The 18307-nt window shown below is 39.9% G+C and overlaps 1 protein-coding gene across 1 annotated transcript in view; it reads left to right on the top strand.

Moving 5' to 3' along the window:
* Nucleotides 1-18307, top strand: part of SYNE1 (spectrin repeat containing nuclear envelope protein 1) — a 513156-nt gene that overhangs the window by 484671 nt on the left and 10178 nt on the right. Inside the window, 8 exon segments of the mRNA XM_073627830.1 lie at nucleotides 16-158; nucleotides 4747-4873; nucleotides 6065-6276; nucleotides 8619-8819; nucleotides 12591-12719; nucleotides 14196-14408; nucleotides 17178-17270; nucleotides 18075-18133. Coding sequence (XP_073483931.1) covers nucleotides 16-158; nucleotides 4747-4873; nucleotides 6065-6276; nucleotides 8619-8819; nucleotides 12591-12719; nucleotides 14196-14408; nucleotides 17178-17270; nucleotides 18075-18133 — 1177 coding nt within the window.

Below are 18307 nucleotides of genomic sequence, written 5' to 3'. Positions count from 1 at the left end.
TTTATTTTGCATAAGGAGAGTCTGGTTTGTTAGAATCACAGATCCGTCAGCTAGACAAAGCACTGGATACCAGCCGCTTCCATTTACAGCAGACAGAGAATGTCATTCGCAGCAGAACCCCCACTGGACCTGAACTAGATTCAAGTTACACAGGATATGTAAGTATTGACAATGGGGAATCCAACTGTTTATTCTATATGGATGACTCTGAAATGTCAGAGTGGTGTGCCTACATCATTAATGACTTCCATGCCAACCAAGAAAAAAAAAAAAAAATTCTGTTCCAAAGTCATTGTTTTTAAAGTGACCCTGTCACCAGCTGGATGATGTTACAACAGAAACACCCTGTAAAAAGGACAGGAATACTGACCTTTCCATGGGGGATGGGAAGGGAAATCTTTGCCCTCTTCATGAGCTTTGGTTGTCCTGTAGTGGCATAAGGGTCGGTGTATAATAAACCACAGTTCACAGTAAGTGACGCATTATCTAATACTCATGGAAGTGTTGCATAACAGTAGCGGCTGGAGTAAATAAAGAAAGAAAAAAAAATCCTTTGTTACCTGTGGGAAAGGTGAACATTCCTCTTCTTCTTTAACAGATTGATTCTGCTCTAATGTCTTTCATCAAATGTCAGGGATATTTTAGGCTATAGCTATAGATTTAGTCAGGTTGGTATATGATGTGCAGGAGCAGTAAAAAAGTACCATTACATAGTGAGGGGCATTTATGAAAATCAGACCAGAGGTTTGCTATTATACTATTTTAGATGTTAGTAGCGAAGACCAACCATGGCAGAAGTGTTGCTGCATATGAACAGTGCCCGGACAAGGTCATCTAGAGCCCATAGCAAACATACCAAACTGTGCAGCACAACCCCCCCCCCCCCCAAATATCACCTCTTCTAGTACAAGACCCCTCAATCCCCCTCCTAGCACAAATCCTCTTCTAGCCACCCGCCTCCAAACACGGACCCCCCTCAAGCACACACACACACAAATTTCCCCTCCTAGAACAATTCTTACCGCCTGCCCCCCCCCCCCAAACCCCCCTACCAACACAAATCTCCTCCAATCTCTTCATGGTGCCCTCCTACCTCACATGATACCACAGTGCCCAGGGCAGCCATCTATCTGGAATGATTGTTGTGATGATTGTTCTAGCAGTATTGGTAGAAAAAGCAATTCATACATGTTGTACTGATTTACACAAACAAGAGTTTTCCAAAGCACCTAAGCATGGCTCATCTTTAAGTCAAGCAAGTAACCTGATTGGTTGTTATGGATGCCTGCTCAACTTTTTGTGACATCTTTTTAAAGTTTCTGGTAAGAATTTGCATTATATAGCAAAAGGTTTGTGGTCACCTGACACTCACAGTTTTACAAGAAGAACGAGAAGACTGGCTTTTCATTTCATCCCAAATGTGTTCAATAGGGTTGAGATCAGTGTACAGTGCAGTTCCTCCACACCAAACGTATAACACTATTATGTCTTTATGGATCTTGTTTTGCATGCCACAACTTTATATACAGTGGGGACGGAAAGTATTCAGACCCCCTTAAATTTTTCACTCTTGGTTATATTGCAGCCATTTGCCAAAATCATTTAAGTTCATTTTTTTTCCTCATTAATGTACACACAGCACCCTATATTAACAGAAAAACACAGAATTGTTGACATTTTTGCAGATTTATTAAAAAAAGAAAAACTGAAATATCACATGGTCCTAAGTATTCAGACCCTTTGCTGTGACACTCATATATTTAACTCAGGTGCTGTCCATTTCTTCTGATCATCCTTGAGATGGTTCTACACCTTCATTTGAGTCCAGCTGTGTTTGATTATACTGATTGGACTAGATTAGGAAAGCCACACACCTGTCAATATAAGACCTTACAGCTCACAGTGCATGTCAGAGCAAATGAGAATCATGAGGTCAAAGGAACTGCCTGGAGAGCTCAGAGACAGAATTGTGGCAAGGCACAGATCTGGCCAAGGTTACAAAAAAATTTCTGCTGCACTTAAGGTTCCTAAGAGCACAGTGGCCTCCATAATCCTTTAAATGGAAGACGTTTGGGATGCCCAGAACCCTTCCTAGAGCTGGCCATCTGGCCAAACTGAGCTATCGGGGTAGAAGAGCCTTGGTGAGAGAGGTAAAGAAGAACCCAAACATCACTGTGGCTGAGCTCCAGAGATGCAGTCGGGAGATGGAAAGTTGTAGAAAGTCAACTATCACTGCAGCCCTCCACCAGTGGGGGCTTTATGGCAGAGTGGCCCGACGGAAGCCTCTCCTCAGTGCAAGGCCAATGAAAGCCAGCATGGAGTTTGCTAAAAAACACCTGAAGGACTCCAGGATGGTGAGAAATAAGATTCCTTGGTCTGATGAGACCAACATAGAACTTTTTGGCCTTAATTCTAAGCGGTATGTGTGGAGAAAACCAGTCACTGTGTCACGTACCTGGTAGGTTGTGAGCCTGAAGTGCAGGAAAAGACCTCCCTTACAGCTCCCGTTCCCCTGGAATGGAGACAGAGGGCCAGGAGTGAAGAGTGGTATGGGTGCCTGGCAGGATCAACAGTTGCTGAAAGTCCAGTAGTGGTGGCACCCTCTGGAGTCAGTAGTCTGAGGAGTAGACTGAGGACAGAGACTGGAATGTAGGACTGGAACCAGGAACAACAGCAGGTAATAGCAGACTGGAAGCTGGACTGGAACAACAGCAGAAGATAGCCTGGAACATTGGACTGGAACCAGGAACAACAGCAGGTAATATACTGGAACGCTGGACTGGAACACAGCAGAAGGTAGCCTGGAACGCTGGACTGGAACCAGGAACAACAGCAGGTAATAGACTGGAACGCTGGACTGGTACACAGCAGAAGATAGCCTGGAACGCTGGACTGGTACACAGCAGAAGATAGCCTGGAACGCTGGGCTGGAACACAGCAGAAGGTAGCCTGGAACGCTGGACTGGAACCAGGAACAACAGCAGGTAATAGCAGACTGGAAGCTGGACTGGAACCAGGAACAACAGCAGGTAATAGCAGACTGGAAGCTGATGAACACAGCGGAGGGTCAACAAGCCGGTGGTCAGTAACGTTCGGACAGCAGAGGTACCAGGGGTAATGCAGAGAGATGGTCAGGCAAGCCAAGAGGGTCTGGTGCAGGCAGATAGCAGGATCGTCAAACAGGAAGCCGGGTCAGATAACAGGAAACACAGATCAGATCAGGTAACACTCACAGAACGCTGTAGAGCAGACAGCGGGGATGGAGTGTGACAGGCAGGTTTAAATAGCCCGCCTGACACCAGCGGGAGTGCGCGCGCGCGTGCCCGTGCGTGACCGCACCCGTGAACGCGCGCGCATGCGCAATGGGACCCGTGGCCGAGTTCCCGTGCGCCTGGGACGCCGGTTACTGGCAGGATCTTCGTGACACACTGCTCATCACCTGTCCAATACAGTCCCAACAGTAAGGCATGGTGGTGGCAGCATCATGCTTTGGGGGTGTTTTTCAGCTGCAGGGACAGGACGACTGGTTGCAATTGAGGGAAAGATGTATGCGGCCAAGTACAGGGATGTCCTGGACGAAAACCTTCTCCAGAGTGCTCAGGACCTCAGACTGGGCCGAAGGTTTACCTTCCAACAAGACAATGACCCTAAGCACACAGCTAAAATAATGAAGGAGTGCCTTCACGACAACTCCGTGACTGTTCTTGAATGACCCAGCCAAAGCCCTGACTTAAACCCAATTGAGCATCTCTGGAAAGACCTAAAAATGGCTGTCCACCAACATTTACCATCCAACCTGACAGAACTGGAGAGGATCTGCAAGGAGGAATGGCAGAGGATCCCCAAATTCAGGTGTGAAAAACTTGTTGCATCTTTCCCAAAAAGACTCATGGCTTTAGTAGATCAAAAGGGTGCTTCTACTAAATACTGAGCAAAGGGTCTGAATACTTAGGACCATGTGATATTTCAGTTTTTCTTTTTTAATAAACACTGCAAAAATGTCAACAATTCTGTGTTTTTCTGTCAATATGGGGTGCTGTGTGTACATTAATGAGGAAAAAAACTTAAATGATTTTAGCAAAGAGTGGAAAATTTAAGGGGGTCTGAAAACTTTCTGTCCCCACTGTATATGTTAACCTTTCCATAGATGGATGTTGATTAACAGAATTCATTTTGTAGATGGTTTACTTGTTGCTCTAGGACTCTAGGACTCTTTTTGATTTTTTGATCAACACACTGCAAAAATTCTTCCTTATTTTCAAAGTGTCAGTTTTTGGTAGATGTTAAAGAGGTAAACATCTGACAGTTTCTTATATAACTCAACCACTCTATTGGGCAAATGTCTGTTCTTGCATTCCTGGATCTGCACACCTGCAGTGGTGATTTTGAGGGATTCTCAACGCCTTTGTGATTAACTTTATAGTTTATAGAACAAAACAGGAGAAAATAGAACACACAAAGGTGGATGCGAGCAACAAAATCTCCAACAGGAACAGAGTCGGGAACTATGACAAGCAAAACTTTCTGTTGGTGTACAGGGCTGAGTCAGCCCATCATTTTCCACCTATAACTAAAATATCATTTTTTGATGTAGACTTGACAGTTTAATGATTCTATGTCACATTTTCTATGTCTTTGTTCCAGCTACTTGTCAAACATATAACAAAAAAGGGCAAAGAACCACCAAAAGCATATTGCTTCCACTAGCTTATTCTGTTTAATTTTTTCTATGTTGTTGTTCTTTAGATGAGGCTTCTTGGAGAGTGTCGGGGTAGCATAGACACTGTGAGAAAAGTAAGTGAGAAATTAAAAGAGGAAGAAGAGAAACTCTCAGGTTTCATTAACCTAAACAGCACAGAGACGCAATCTGCTGGTGAGTAGTATGTAAGGGTTTACACTTACCCATTAAAACTTAAAGTGGTTGTAAAAGTTTTTTTTTTTTAAATAACAGACATGTCATGCATACATGTCAAGGGGTTTGCAAAGAGCAGCCCCAAACCCTTTTTTCTGGGGTGCCCTGGCGGCCCTCCTGGCTCCTCCTCTTCATTGGGTGCCCCCACGGAGAACCGCTTTCCCTGGGGGCACCCATGTGGGCACGCTCACGAGTCATGCTGCTGCGTCCATTGACACAGATAGCAGGGCTCGGCCCCGCCCCCGACACCCGTGTCACTGGATTTGATTGACACCGGTGGGAGCAAATGGCTCCTGCTGCTATCATACTATCCAATAAGGATCCAAGACAGCGGCTGGAGTCGCTGGGCTTGTGTACATCACTGGAATGATCAGGTTCAGGTAAGAAAAAAAGGGGGTGGATCTGGGGGCAGCTGCTGCATAATACATTAAGGTCAGAAAGCATGAGACCTTACAGCCCTTTTAAATATACGTATAATTATTCCGACGTAACCAATAAATAGTAATTATTGTGTGGTAAGATACAATGGACTAGTCAAACATATGATAACTTAGAGGTCCATTTATAAACAATTTGATGGCAAATTCACCTGTCATTTATTTAAAATGTGCTCAGTATTCTTTGAGCAACATTCATCTTACTTTTAAAGCAAACTTAGTGGACATTCGCGTAACATTTAACCAGCGAAAACTGCTTTCCTGACATTTAACAACATATGTTCTTCAAAAGGAGATAGATAGCCTTTTAAAATAGCAATTTCTACCTTCCCTATAACAATCATCTGATATTCTCTTATGCTGTAAATAAGATTCATAAAATGTGGAATAATTTCATTTTTTTTACTGAAACGCAATGGTTGAGGATAGAAAGTGCTGAACCTGTGTTTAAAGGCCTCATTCACATGGGCATGCTGATCAATACACTTATGCTGTCTTTAGCTGCCTGGGATGGACAGGTGTTCCATGCAGGGAAATGCAGGCAGCCTGTTCAAATCAATGACAGTTGGCTGGACCTGCACAGATCTCCACGGGCATCCCAAATTGTACCAAGTCTGCCACTGAAATAGAAGGACTGACTCTTGAAGTATTTTCAGCTTTTCAATAGGAACTTCAGTTTTGCTTCATTTTTGTCTTGATATCATTGCTGTCCCAGGTGTTATCGAGCGATGGGAATTAATTCATGCACAGGCCTTAAACAAGGAACTTCGAATGAAACAGAAACTCCAGCAATGGCAGCAGTTTATGTCAGATCTGAGCAACATCATGGATTGGTTGGGAGAAACAGAGGAGGAGCTTGAACAGCTTCGCCAGCTTGATGTCAGCACAGATATCCAAATTATAGAACAAAGAATCAAAAAGCTAAAAGTAAGTTATTTCCCCAATATTACATTACAATGTGCATGCAGAGCAAGAAAAAAAAAGGTAATGAAAAAGGGGGAAAACAAACATTTACTGGTTTCATTTAAAGCAAACATTTATTTTATTGAAGTTTAATCGATGCTTAGATGTGATGGCTGCATTATTTTCTTTTCTAGGCTTTCTTTCTTCTATTTTCATCTGGTGATTCAGCCAGTAAGTCTACTGTTTTTCAAAAGAACACGCTCTCTTCCAGATATATCAGTTTTATAGGGATGAGACAAACTATTTAAAACTGACAGGGGGTGCTTACAATGATCACCTTTTATTTATTTATGTAAAACCTTTATCCCAAAAGAGAAGAATAACTTTTTGCTGTAACTGCTTATAAAGTATAAGCTGGAGTTTGGCTTCAATTTGTTTAGTGTATCTAAATCTGCTAGTCCATCTATCATTCCCCACCCCCCAAACTGGGAATTCTGTTGTCTAAAGGTGCCCCTGTGGTCCTTCATCCAGAGTGTGGGCACCATAATACAGGAGGTGTGTTACTGGCTAGATCACCAGGTTAAAACAGAGGGGGGGGGGCAAAAAAAAAAAAAGAAAACGAATGCAGCTACAGGCAACTTCTGTACAACCAGCCTGTTGGAAAATGTCTACACAATCGACACCACCTATTGTAGCCACCATCAGAACACAATAGCTCAGTGGGAGTGATTCCTCCACCCATCTTGAATTTGTGGATGGGGGAATTGAGTAATTTTTTTTTTGTTTAACTCAGTGATTGAAGGAAAAAAAAAAAGACTAATGCATGGGCTGCCTAAGACCTAGATAAAAAAAAGGATCCCAATTTGCGATTTGCCACTTCTTGGTACAACTGTAAATGTCTTTGAAAATGAAAAGTGGCGTGACAGACAATTAAAGAGTTGATACAAGAATTGTTAATCCTTTGTTTATCCCTCTTGTCCAATCACATACAATACAGCTGTATACACTAGTAGAATTGTGTTCAAAATGTTTTATTTTAAGAACAATTTTCTAGTTGTTAGGGGGGTCAAGTTGACGTTCCTTTTTTATCCGCAGTGAAAAGAAAATTTGAAGGAGCAGAATGGAAATTTTTTCACGAACAATTACATTTTTAGCAATGTTTTTTTTTTGTTTTGGAAACGTTCATTCATTCCAAAATCGAATGTTATTAAGAGCAAATTTAATTTTGAAGTACTTATCGGTGTATAACACACACAGGCGTAAAACACGCACCCCAATTTTAAGAGGGAAGTTTAGGGAAAAAACGTACATTTTAAATAAAGAACTTTGAAGCAAAATTAGGGTCACAGCTTATCAATGCACCCTGCTCAGTGCCCATCTGCAGCTTCTCAATTGCCCATCAATGCACCCTGCTCAGTGCCCATCTGCAGCCTATAAATTGACCAACAATGCAGCCTGTTCAGTGCCCATCTGCAGCCATTAAATTGACCAACAATGCACCCTGTTCAGTGCCCATCTGCATCCTCACCTTTCCCATCATTCCAGCCTCACCAGTGTTGTCTCCGAGGTAAGAGGAGGAGCGAGCGTCGCTGAATTACACAGAGCCGCGATCTCCTGTGTACCCGGCACTCCGTCACTCACAGCCACGCCTCCCGGCCCTGCTCATATGATAGACAGAACAATGGCCCAATGCGGGGGCCAGGAGGCGTGGCCGTGAGTGACAGAGCGCCGCTTACACAGGAGATCGGGGCTTTATGTAATTCAGCAGTGCTCGCTCCTCTTCCCTCAGAGACAGCAGTGATCAGTGTATAACATACACCCACGATTTTCCCCTGATTTTAATGGGAAAAAAGTGCATGTTATACGCAGATAAATATGGTACTTTCGAACGACTTTCATCAAGTTATTGAATACAATGAGGTTTATCACATGAATATTAGTATGACGTTGATTAAAAAATCTTCTAGTGTATGGCCAGCCTAACTATATTGTATCAATTGTGTTGCTTGTCACATGAAATTAAAAAAATGTGTCTGCGAATATTACTGTTGAGGTTAATTGGTAAGATCATTTTTTTCATGAATTACTAGAAAATGAGAGTTTTGTGATGAGCTCCTGCACTTTATGCTGTTCCTTTAGTTTAAAAACAGTAGTCTTGTTTCCTGATATTGGCGTGAAAATAAAAGGAAAACCATTACAAGAGAAAATCAGAAAGCCCCATTTGGTCTACTTTACATCTATATGTAACTAATGTAGAAACTAAAGTGGCACTATTCAGATATTTTTTTCTATGCACTTCTAGAATTAGGCATGTCTGCAACTGATAATAACAAATATCTTTTTCTTCTTCCACTTGCTTATTTCAGGAACTTCAGAAGGCTGTAGACAGTCGGAAAGCTATTGTGCTGTCCATTAATCTCTGCAGCTCCGAGTTCACTCAGGCAGATACTCAAGAGAGCAAGGATCTTCAAGAGCGCCTGAGCCAAATGAACCTAAGATGGGACCGTGTGGGCAGCACATTAGAAGACTGGCGCTGTTCACTACAGGATGCTTTAATGCAGTGCCAGGTTTGTAACAGACTCCATTATTTACAAACTTGTCAAGTGGTAATTTTTTGTGTGTAAAGCAGGTTTACTCAGTGCTTTCTACAAAATATAGAACACATTAATATCACTATTTTATTATGTTAAAAAAAAAAACTGATTCCAAAATACAGCAACATAGATTTTAGTTTTATAATTGCAGTTACATTATATCCATAGACTACCATTTGTCATTACATAAATATTAGGGATCATAATAATACCGTAGGGAATATTTAGGGTGAATCTGACACTTACTAAGCATTAACTGCAGGTGAATCTCCCTTGGTGCATGTATTTGTAATAACAGTGATTGATTCACTACCAGCGAATGTTTGGTGAAAGTTACTTTCACTGCTTTATAAATATGTGTGTTACAAAGCTGTCTGATAATATTCCAGCTATAGATAGACACATCTATTCAGCATGTCAAAGTGTTGGTATTTTAGTGGAGTCTGATAGGTTGAGTCAATCTTTGTTTTTTTATATATTATGGATACTCAAAGAGCAAGATACCCCTGTCTCTGGGCTTGCCTACCGGGTAGTCTCAGAGGGATTTAAAGTGGTTGGAAACCCTTCCATATACCCAGTGAAGTGACTGGCCTCAGGTGATACACAGAGATTAAACAAATCCTCCTACATTAGTTGCAGCTGTTTATCTGCGGTCTTCCCTTCTCTACATCCCTCAAAGTCCATAATTTATAAAGCTTGTCTGAGCTGTCAAAAAAAGAAGTGGAGAGCTGAAATTACACACTGCTGAGCTCAGTAAGGAGAGCTGTAAAAGCTGATTGGAGGGAAAGGAGACCCCCCCCCCCCTCCTTAACACAACACACAGGAACAGAGCTGAGGCTGTAAATCACAGACTGTGTTCTGGAGATCCCTCCCCTGTCACCATTTTCTTTTAGAAGTGACTTGACTGTTGATAGCAGAGGAACGAGGCAGCAGACAGAAATGACACTTAAGCTAGCCATAGATGGTGCAATTTTCTGTCCTGCAACCACGGGTTGTGCAGGGAGCCATCCCAGCCAGGAGAACACACAGTGATTATTGTTAGTGGCTATGGCTGCTGGCAATAATCGCATGAAAAATCAAGTTGATCAGTCGATTGATCACCTTGGGTAAAATTAGCCTGCCCATACATGGTTTGAAACTTGGCTGGTCCTGCTGAATCTGCCAAGATATCGTATCGTTTATGGCCAGCTTTAGTGCTCCTTGATTGAGAAAAGTACACACTATAGAGGAATATACTTTGTTCATATTTCATGTCTGAGGTTTACAACCACTGTAATCACAGCTGTCAGGTCATTTAGTTCTCCACCATCTACGTCTAAAATCTTAGTTTTGTATACTTTAAAGATTAGCTCAGGCTGTAAAACAAAAAAACAGTCATGCTGAGCTTGTGGAATATTACTTTCTGTACATTATTATCATTATTACTAATAACGATAACTTTTTCTGCTCAGCTGTAGTGTAGCCAATGGAGTGACCCAGTCCACTGTATAATCAAATGAAATTTTAAGGAATATCTTAAAAGCTGTCCAATGTACTGATCATATACTGTACGGAAGAAGTATTAGTGGGATCCAGATTTATTATATGATTTTTTTTTTTACATCAAAAACACAATTTGCACCTCTTCTCCTAAGTCATCCCAGCAGGACAAAAATAGAAGCTATTAACCTTAAAGGTGGAGTGCTAGCAGCCTTTACCCCCCCAGCATGCTGACACTAGCTTGTAGGAAGAGGGGGTGCTTTTTGAAGGCAACATTTTTATTGTTAAGCTTTGATAGGGAAAATGTTTTTGTACTTGTAGTTATTAATCTCAATAAGATGATAGTAAGATGATAGAGTCCAGAATTGTTTTTTTTATTATTAAAATATCAACATAGGAAACTCAAAGTATTTTGGGGGTTCACACACTTCCCTTTCATCATAACCAGTGAGTTACGTACTTCAGCAATGCTTGGACGCACTTAGAGATATAGCATCAAATGTTTGTGCCAGCAGGTAATGCAGCGTGAATGGCTTAGGGCGACAGTCCAGCACTACCATTGAAACATATTAGATGTGGAACTGGACCTTTACAATTCTAGCTATACGTCTGCACACAAAATCTTTTTTTTTTTTTTTTTTGCATTACAAGTAGCCTTTGTCAAAAGGAATGAATGAATAAGACTGACATTTGCACTGAATCTTTTCTGTAAATATAAATAAAAAATAAATATAGTTGTGTGGAAAAAAATTTATAATCTAAATGTGGTGGAAAAAACACTGGCTATGAGAAATGTCATATGAAACATATTGATTTTTCATGCATCTAGGCCTGTATATATATAAGGTAACATTTTTATTGTTAAGCTTTGATAGGGAAAATGTTTTTGTACTTGTAGTTATTAATCTGAATAAGATGATAGTAAGATGATAGAGTCCAGAATATATATATATATATATATATATATATATATATATATATATATATATATATATATATATATATATATTGTTGAGCACCACGTGTTCCACGTGTTCCTACGCTTTTGTATGTTTTTATATTTATTTTTAAAATTAATTATAATCCAGAGTTATTGGAGTTAATTTACTAAAGGTAAAAAAAAAACATTAATTATGTTGAAAGCATTAACATTTGTATAGGTCTTTTCACTGAGGGATTGCTGTAAAACAGCATAGCTCATTAAATCAGTATATAATGATTAATGTTTTACCTCCTTTGTAGTTTATTTCCCATTGAATTCTTGGCATTGGCATTTTCTCAGCAGATGCAGCTCTCTTGCTCCCCCCTAGCTGTTCCCAGCCAGTTTTAGGCCTTTTGCACACTGCTGCCTAAAAACTTAGCATTTTTAGGCATACCGGTATTTTTTACTGATCTGAATGCTGTCCATTGTTTTCGGTGTGACTGTATACACAGGCATGTAAACAATACGCACAAATCCGTGCAAAATAAATTCAAGAAATTTTGGCCAGGAATACTGATGTTCAAACATCAGTACCATGTGCAAGTACTAAGAGTTTCATGTGACTGGGGCCTAAACTATTATGTCTTCAATTATTTTGCAGTTAAAAGGTTCCATATCATCTTGCAGCTTTTTCAGTCTTTAAATGTGTTAAATAGTTATTATTTTTTTTACAGTAAATCAAATGCTAAATATTTACAAGCTATTCTTTAATTTCGCATAATTGTTACGGTAAACAACAGAGGGTTATCGTATTTAAGGGGGTTACAAAACCCAAAAGATCACCTGTAAAAGAATTGTAAATATATTTACCTTTCCAGCAGCAAGTATTCTACACTAGTGTGTGTTGTAATATGTTGGCCGATTTATGTATAATGTTGTGTTGGAGTGCCATGTTGACCAGAAATTCAGTTGACTTGGACAAGTCAACTGAATTTCTGGTCAACATGGCACTCCAATACAACATTATACATAAATCGGCCAACATATTACAACAGTGTATAGACTACTTGTCCCTCCTTTGTCAGCCACTGTGGTTCCTTCCACCAACTTGTAGGTCATCTAGTAATCGAATAATTGAGGGAGCTGGGAAGCGGAGATCTTGTAGCATTTTCATACACTGACCTTTGAAAGGGAAAGCATGTTCACACTTCTTTAACAGATGGCCTTTTGGGTAAAAGTGACCCTGTGGTGAGTCACTTTAAGGCTGAAGTATACACATAATTAGAGTGCACATGTTACAGTTGTAATACTTAGATTATTTTGTATGTGTATGTATATGATAGGACTTCCATGAAATGAGTCATGGGTTACTGCTTTGGCTAGAAAACATTGACCGAAGAAGAGGTGAACTGCTTCCTATCAATCCCAGCCTTGACAGTGACACTCTTCACGACCATCTCAAGCTGTTAACGGTACTAATTTGACCTTTTTTATTTCCATAGGGATATCAGTCATGTCTGTAGTTCTTATATTCACAGATAAAATATTATGGCACTGTAATGCTCACGTTTACTGCAAAATGGAATACACATCGAATTTTACCATAGACCCTATTAGGTTAGGAGTTCTAGACGAAGTAAATAATAATTTACAGTTTAATTTGTAAAAAGCTAGGTCTTTCTATATATCAAGAATTTTGTTTTCTATTAGTGCGTAATAACAAGTTAAGGTAAATAATTGCAGGTGGCTTTTTACATTGTGGGTTCATTTACTTTTGAATGCTTTCTTTTCCTTGTTCTTCCATTCATTGACACATGTTGGCTTGTTACTGTTAACACATTCAAGTGCATTTCTCCAAACTAGAGCAGGCAGAATCTGGAGCAGTTATGCATGGCAACCAATCAGTTTCTGTATTTAATTTTTCAAAGCTTAACGGAAAAAAACTGAAGATAGTAGCTGATTGGTTGCCATGCACAGCTACTCCAGATTCTGCCTACTCCAGTTTTGATAAATGTCCCCAATTGTGTGTGTGAGTGTGCGGTTTGTAAATACGACAAAAAATACTTTTGAAATTAGATAGTTAAAAAGTTTAAAATTGCATAAGAAATGTAAAAAAGAACATCAAATATGTCAGGTAGGTATGTAAGCCTTTGTGGTTTGTTCCGTTTTAGTCATTAGATAATGAAAGCTATTATAAAGTGAACCTGTGGCTTGGAGCTAACACAGGGCTGAGGGCTCTCTCTTTGCCTCCATGGTATAGATTTACTAAAGCTGGTTGCACTCAGAATTTGGTGCAGATGTGCATGATAGCCAATCAGCTTCTAACCTCAGCTTGTTCAATTAAGCTTTGGCAATAAAACGTGGAAGCTGATTGGTTTCCATGCAGAAGTGAGCCTGATTTTGCACTCTCCAGCTGTAGTAAATAAACCCCCATGCAACAATGCTTGGTGTCTGAGCAACCGATCACCAAGCACATACTCCCCTGTTTTTGAAATACCAGGTATTTTTCTTTGCTTCTGGTTCACAAACAGAACAGTAAACTCATAAGTACTGTGATGATACTAAACAGAGTTGGGAACTACAGTGCAGACACATAACCTAAAGCCTAAATTCCTTTAAATGACTGCTCTGCTGCCAAGGGAACCCTAAAGTCAGGCCTACTGTAGACTGGAATCTGCAACACTTCCTGATCTATGGACCATATTAGGATTTTAAGGTTCCCCTGGCACTGGAGCAGTAACCCAAAGGTAGGTACTGCACTGCATTGTCAAAGCCATTTCTGTACCCCTAGCGCATTGGCTGCTTTAGTTTAGGTAAAATTTTACATAGCTCATTCTATAATATTAGACTAACTTGAATAATGTAAGTCATTAGTACTAAAACATTTCAGGTTTTAGACATTTGGTACATTTGGTATAAACAAGACTGACCTTATGCTTGCATAACAGCAAATCAAGCGTGAACTGCTCGAGTCACAGCTGAAGGTGGCATTACTGCAAGACATGTCCTGTCATTTGCTGGTCAATGCAGAGGGCAAGGATTGCCTTGAAGCCAAAGAAAAGGTACATGTCATTGGGAACAGGCTCAAAGTGCTCTTGAAGGAAGTAACCCGTCATATCAAAGAAATAGAGAAAATATTAGACATTTCAAGCAATCAGCTGGTAAGTTTTGCAGTATGAGTGGATATGAATAACAAAGAACTTAAAAATATATTTTAACATTTTTTTCTTTTAATGAGCTTGTATCAGAAAGTAAGAAAAAAATTCATAAGCAAAGAGTGACATTATGCCAAGGGTGTCAGGCTGCTGTTTAGCATACACAATTCTGTGTATTTTATGTTTATTTATCTTATTTGTGAAGCAGTAAGGGCCCATTCACACCAGATGCAGTGGGACTGCATTGGGTGGCTATTACACTGCAAAATTGCCTTGTCTCCTGTGTGCCTGGTTAACACAACCATGTTGTGCAGGTGGTGTGTGCTGAAAAAGGTATGCTGTACTTTTTTCCAGCGCAGTGGCGTGCAAGGCAATCAACCTCCACACAATAGCCAACAAAACTTAATGAATTGTCGCTGTGTGATATTTCAATAAAGTTAGGCTAAATAAAGAGAACAGTGCAATGCACCATGATTGGTGCACCAACACTGCAGTTATACAGCCCAGTCGCATCACACACCAGCTGCTACATTGTAACACAGCGGCTGATGTGAATAGATCCATATGTTTAATTTTATTTTATTGAGTTTTCAAAATAAGAAAGCATATAAAAGTATCGTACACATTGGGTAAAGTGTACAAAATATATGTAAAACATTGTAAAACAAATCATAGTAATATTAACATCATAGTAACATCAGACCCCAATATCAGTAATACATGAACATCACCCTTATAATGTATATCACACAGTGCTTTATTAACTACATAAGACATTTCACACATTGCCTCTGAAGAAGCTATCCAATTCAACATATTTCACCTTTTTTCAAAGTTCTCTTATAGTTTCTTTCCTCCTTGTGCTGTCTGTATACTGATGGTGAACCATTTAGAACATAAGCCTGGTGGGTCTGCCAACCTTAAAGTGGAGTTCCACCCACATTTTCAACTCCTCAGCATCCCTCACTAATCTGTGCACTGTAAACAAATTGGATATTTATGTTTTTCAGCACCTACTGTGTATATGCTGTATTAATTTTTCACTTCCTCCTCCCTGGCCGCGGCCACACGCGTCATTTCCGGTTTGCAATGCCTCCTGGGAGATGTGTGTCATCAATCTCAGGAGGCAATAGGCATCGCTGGGCTGTAGCATCGAGTTATTTGCAAACCGGAAATGATGCGATGCAAGGCGGCGGGCAGCGCCATTTTAAAATAGGGAAACCAGGCTTTTGTTGCCATGATGTCTTGATGGGGGCAATTTTGATGGTGGTAGTTTTGATGGGGGCAATTTTGATGGGGCAATTTGATAGGGCAGTTTTGATGGTGGCAGTATGATGGGGCATTTTGATAGGGGCAGTATGATGGGGCAGTTTTGATGGGGGAAGTAAGATGGGGCAGCTCCTGAAAAAGGTAATTACTTTTTAAAAGATATATATATAGAGGCGGCCTGCTGGGACTTACAAAAGTAAGAAAATAATACTGCAAAAATAGAAAACGGACCTTAGTTTACAGCATACCGTTACTAGAATACATTAAGCATGAGCATTATAGGGGTATAAACCAGCTGCATACATCAAAACGGGAATGTAATTGAACAATATTGGCCCGTGTATGGGTATCTTACCCTGGTTGTATCGCAGTTACAGGTCTCTGTATGTCCAGGATGGATTTCCAGATTCAATTTGCTGAGATGTCCTTTGGATCAGTTGATGATTTTAGGCTATAGTAATGATTCGGTTAGTGTCCGCAATTGTAGCCGTTGTATCATAAAGAGATATGCCTAAAACTGCTGGTTTTTAGCGAGAGGATTCAATCATCCCAGGCCTAGTGCAGGACACGTGCAGAGATAGTGTCTGTGGAGTACGGCTTGGATAGACCAGATAGCCTCCAGGTGGATATCAGGTGGATATCAAGTGAATGTAAGATGAGCCGTTTAATCAGTCCAAACCTCCAGCGTGAATGGTAGGCAATTCTGCCTTATCGCTCGGACTTGGGGGTCATCGAGATATGTGGGGGCATGTTAGCACTACCCTCCGTCTACGCGTTTCGTACACTTGAACGTGTACTCCCCCTTTCTTTTTATGTCCTAAGCTGCACTCTTTCTGGGAGATATACTGCCCTAAGGGCAAATTGGTGGGTCAGCTTACCTCTATGGTTCACTAACCAATAATGTAGGATTTCTTTTTTGCCTTTTATAATCTGGGATATAACTATGGGCCCAGTTGAAATGCCACATGCCCAGACAAGCTTTCACTGCAGAAGACTTTCTCAGAGGGCATTCTTCTGATGCTGCTGCTAATCCTGATGCAGCAAAAATTTAAAATAAATAAATAGGGGTACCACTAGAGGAGGCTACTCCAACTTGCCTTCCAGATGTTATAGTGTACTAGCCCGTCATTGTTACCTCTGGAACACAAAAAATAACAGAATAAAACAAAAAAAAATGCAATTATATAGTAGTTTACTTTAAGTGTACACAGTTTAATATGAAATGGTACATAATAAATAAAACACGCTTTTGCTTATTCTGTAAACTATTCTAGAAAAGTTCTGAATACAAAAGTGCAGAGTTTTGTACTTTTTCTAAGTCTTAAAATTTTCAATTTATTTTCTCCTGAATAGCTATTTTACCAGATATGTCCCTTATAGTACATAAAGCCAGATATTGGTAGGCATAACATACCACATACCACAGCTTGAGAAAGCAGAGTTTCTTGTTATTATTTACAGGCAATGTATCTTTTATTTACGTATGTATTTTATTTGTACGCACAGGAATTATCATCATGGTCTTCTGCAGATGAGTTAGACACCTCTGGATCCCTTAGTCCCGTGTCTGGCAGGAGCACCCCCAGCAGGCAGAGAACGGTAAAGCACACATGGTTTAAAATAAACAGAGTTCAGAAAGATTTGAGAAACAGACAGGCAGCGCTTGTGATACACACCTACTAGGTAGGCCCAGAAGCACATCCATATTTCCATTAGCTGGACACAGTAAAATTTTCCACTGTTCTGACCCCCTGACATTTCACTTCTGCACAAACAGTTGGGTAAATGATACTTTTTAATGAAGCTGGGGTTATGTTGGCCTATCCTTTTATCATTCTGTTTAATTATATTTTAATCAGTTTTCTGTGGTTTTGGAACTATGAATTTCATTTGCACTTTAGTTAAATAACACCTATAAATTCTATCCCTATGAACTATTTGATCTCCTTAATTGATTTTTCACATTCATTAGTCTCCTATAGGTCCTAGTGGTATAATGTACGGGAATACTGGCTTTTCGAAAGTTTTAACAAAACTCATCAATTATATTATATATTCATGATGAAAGTTAATCATAATAATCAGTTACATGAATTATAGTTATAAATACAATTATACATGAATAAATTTTATTTTGCGAAAATAAAAGAAAAATATTTATTGGATGAAACTAGTACATTATTTAGTGATAGTATGTATTATACTGCATGTTTATTAATATAGACTACAGAAAACAAAATCGAAAGCCAGTTTTCCTTCCCTCCTGGGTATTGGTCACCTCATGTGATTTTATTTTCTTTTGCTGCACTTTTCATTTTGTTGATTTTTCTTTCATCGGTAGCTTGTCTTTTTTTGCCTGGACTGAACATTCTTCTTTCTTTACCCCCTGTTCATTGCAAACAGCCACGGGGCAAATGTAGTGTCTCACAGCCTGGACCCTCTGTCAACAACCCACCTAGCAGGTACCTTATTCTCCTGGTTTCCAAGTTCTACTCTAGAACACAGAGGATGATAGAATATGTCCAGCAAGAAGGTCAATCTTGTTCTACAAAATTTACTGAAATCTCATTATACACCATGCTGAGCCTTTCAAGGGCATAAAATCAATCTTTATGGCACATACGTTCATCATCCTC

Source organism: Aquarana catesbeiana, linkage group LG04, assembly GCF_042186555.1.
Source record: "Aquarana catesbeiana isolate 2022-GZ linkage group LG04, ASM4218655v1, whole genome shotgun sequence".
Taxonomy (NCBI): domain Eukaryota; kingdom Metazoa; phylum Chordata; class Amphibia; order Anura; family Ranidae; genus Aquarana; species Aquarana catesbeiana.
The sequence above is the reverse complement of the archived record's forward strand: the minus strand, read 5'-3'. Positions and strand labels throughout refer to the sequence as shown.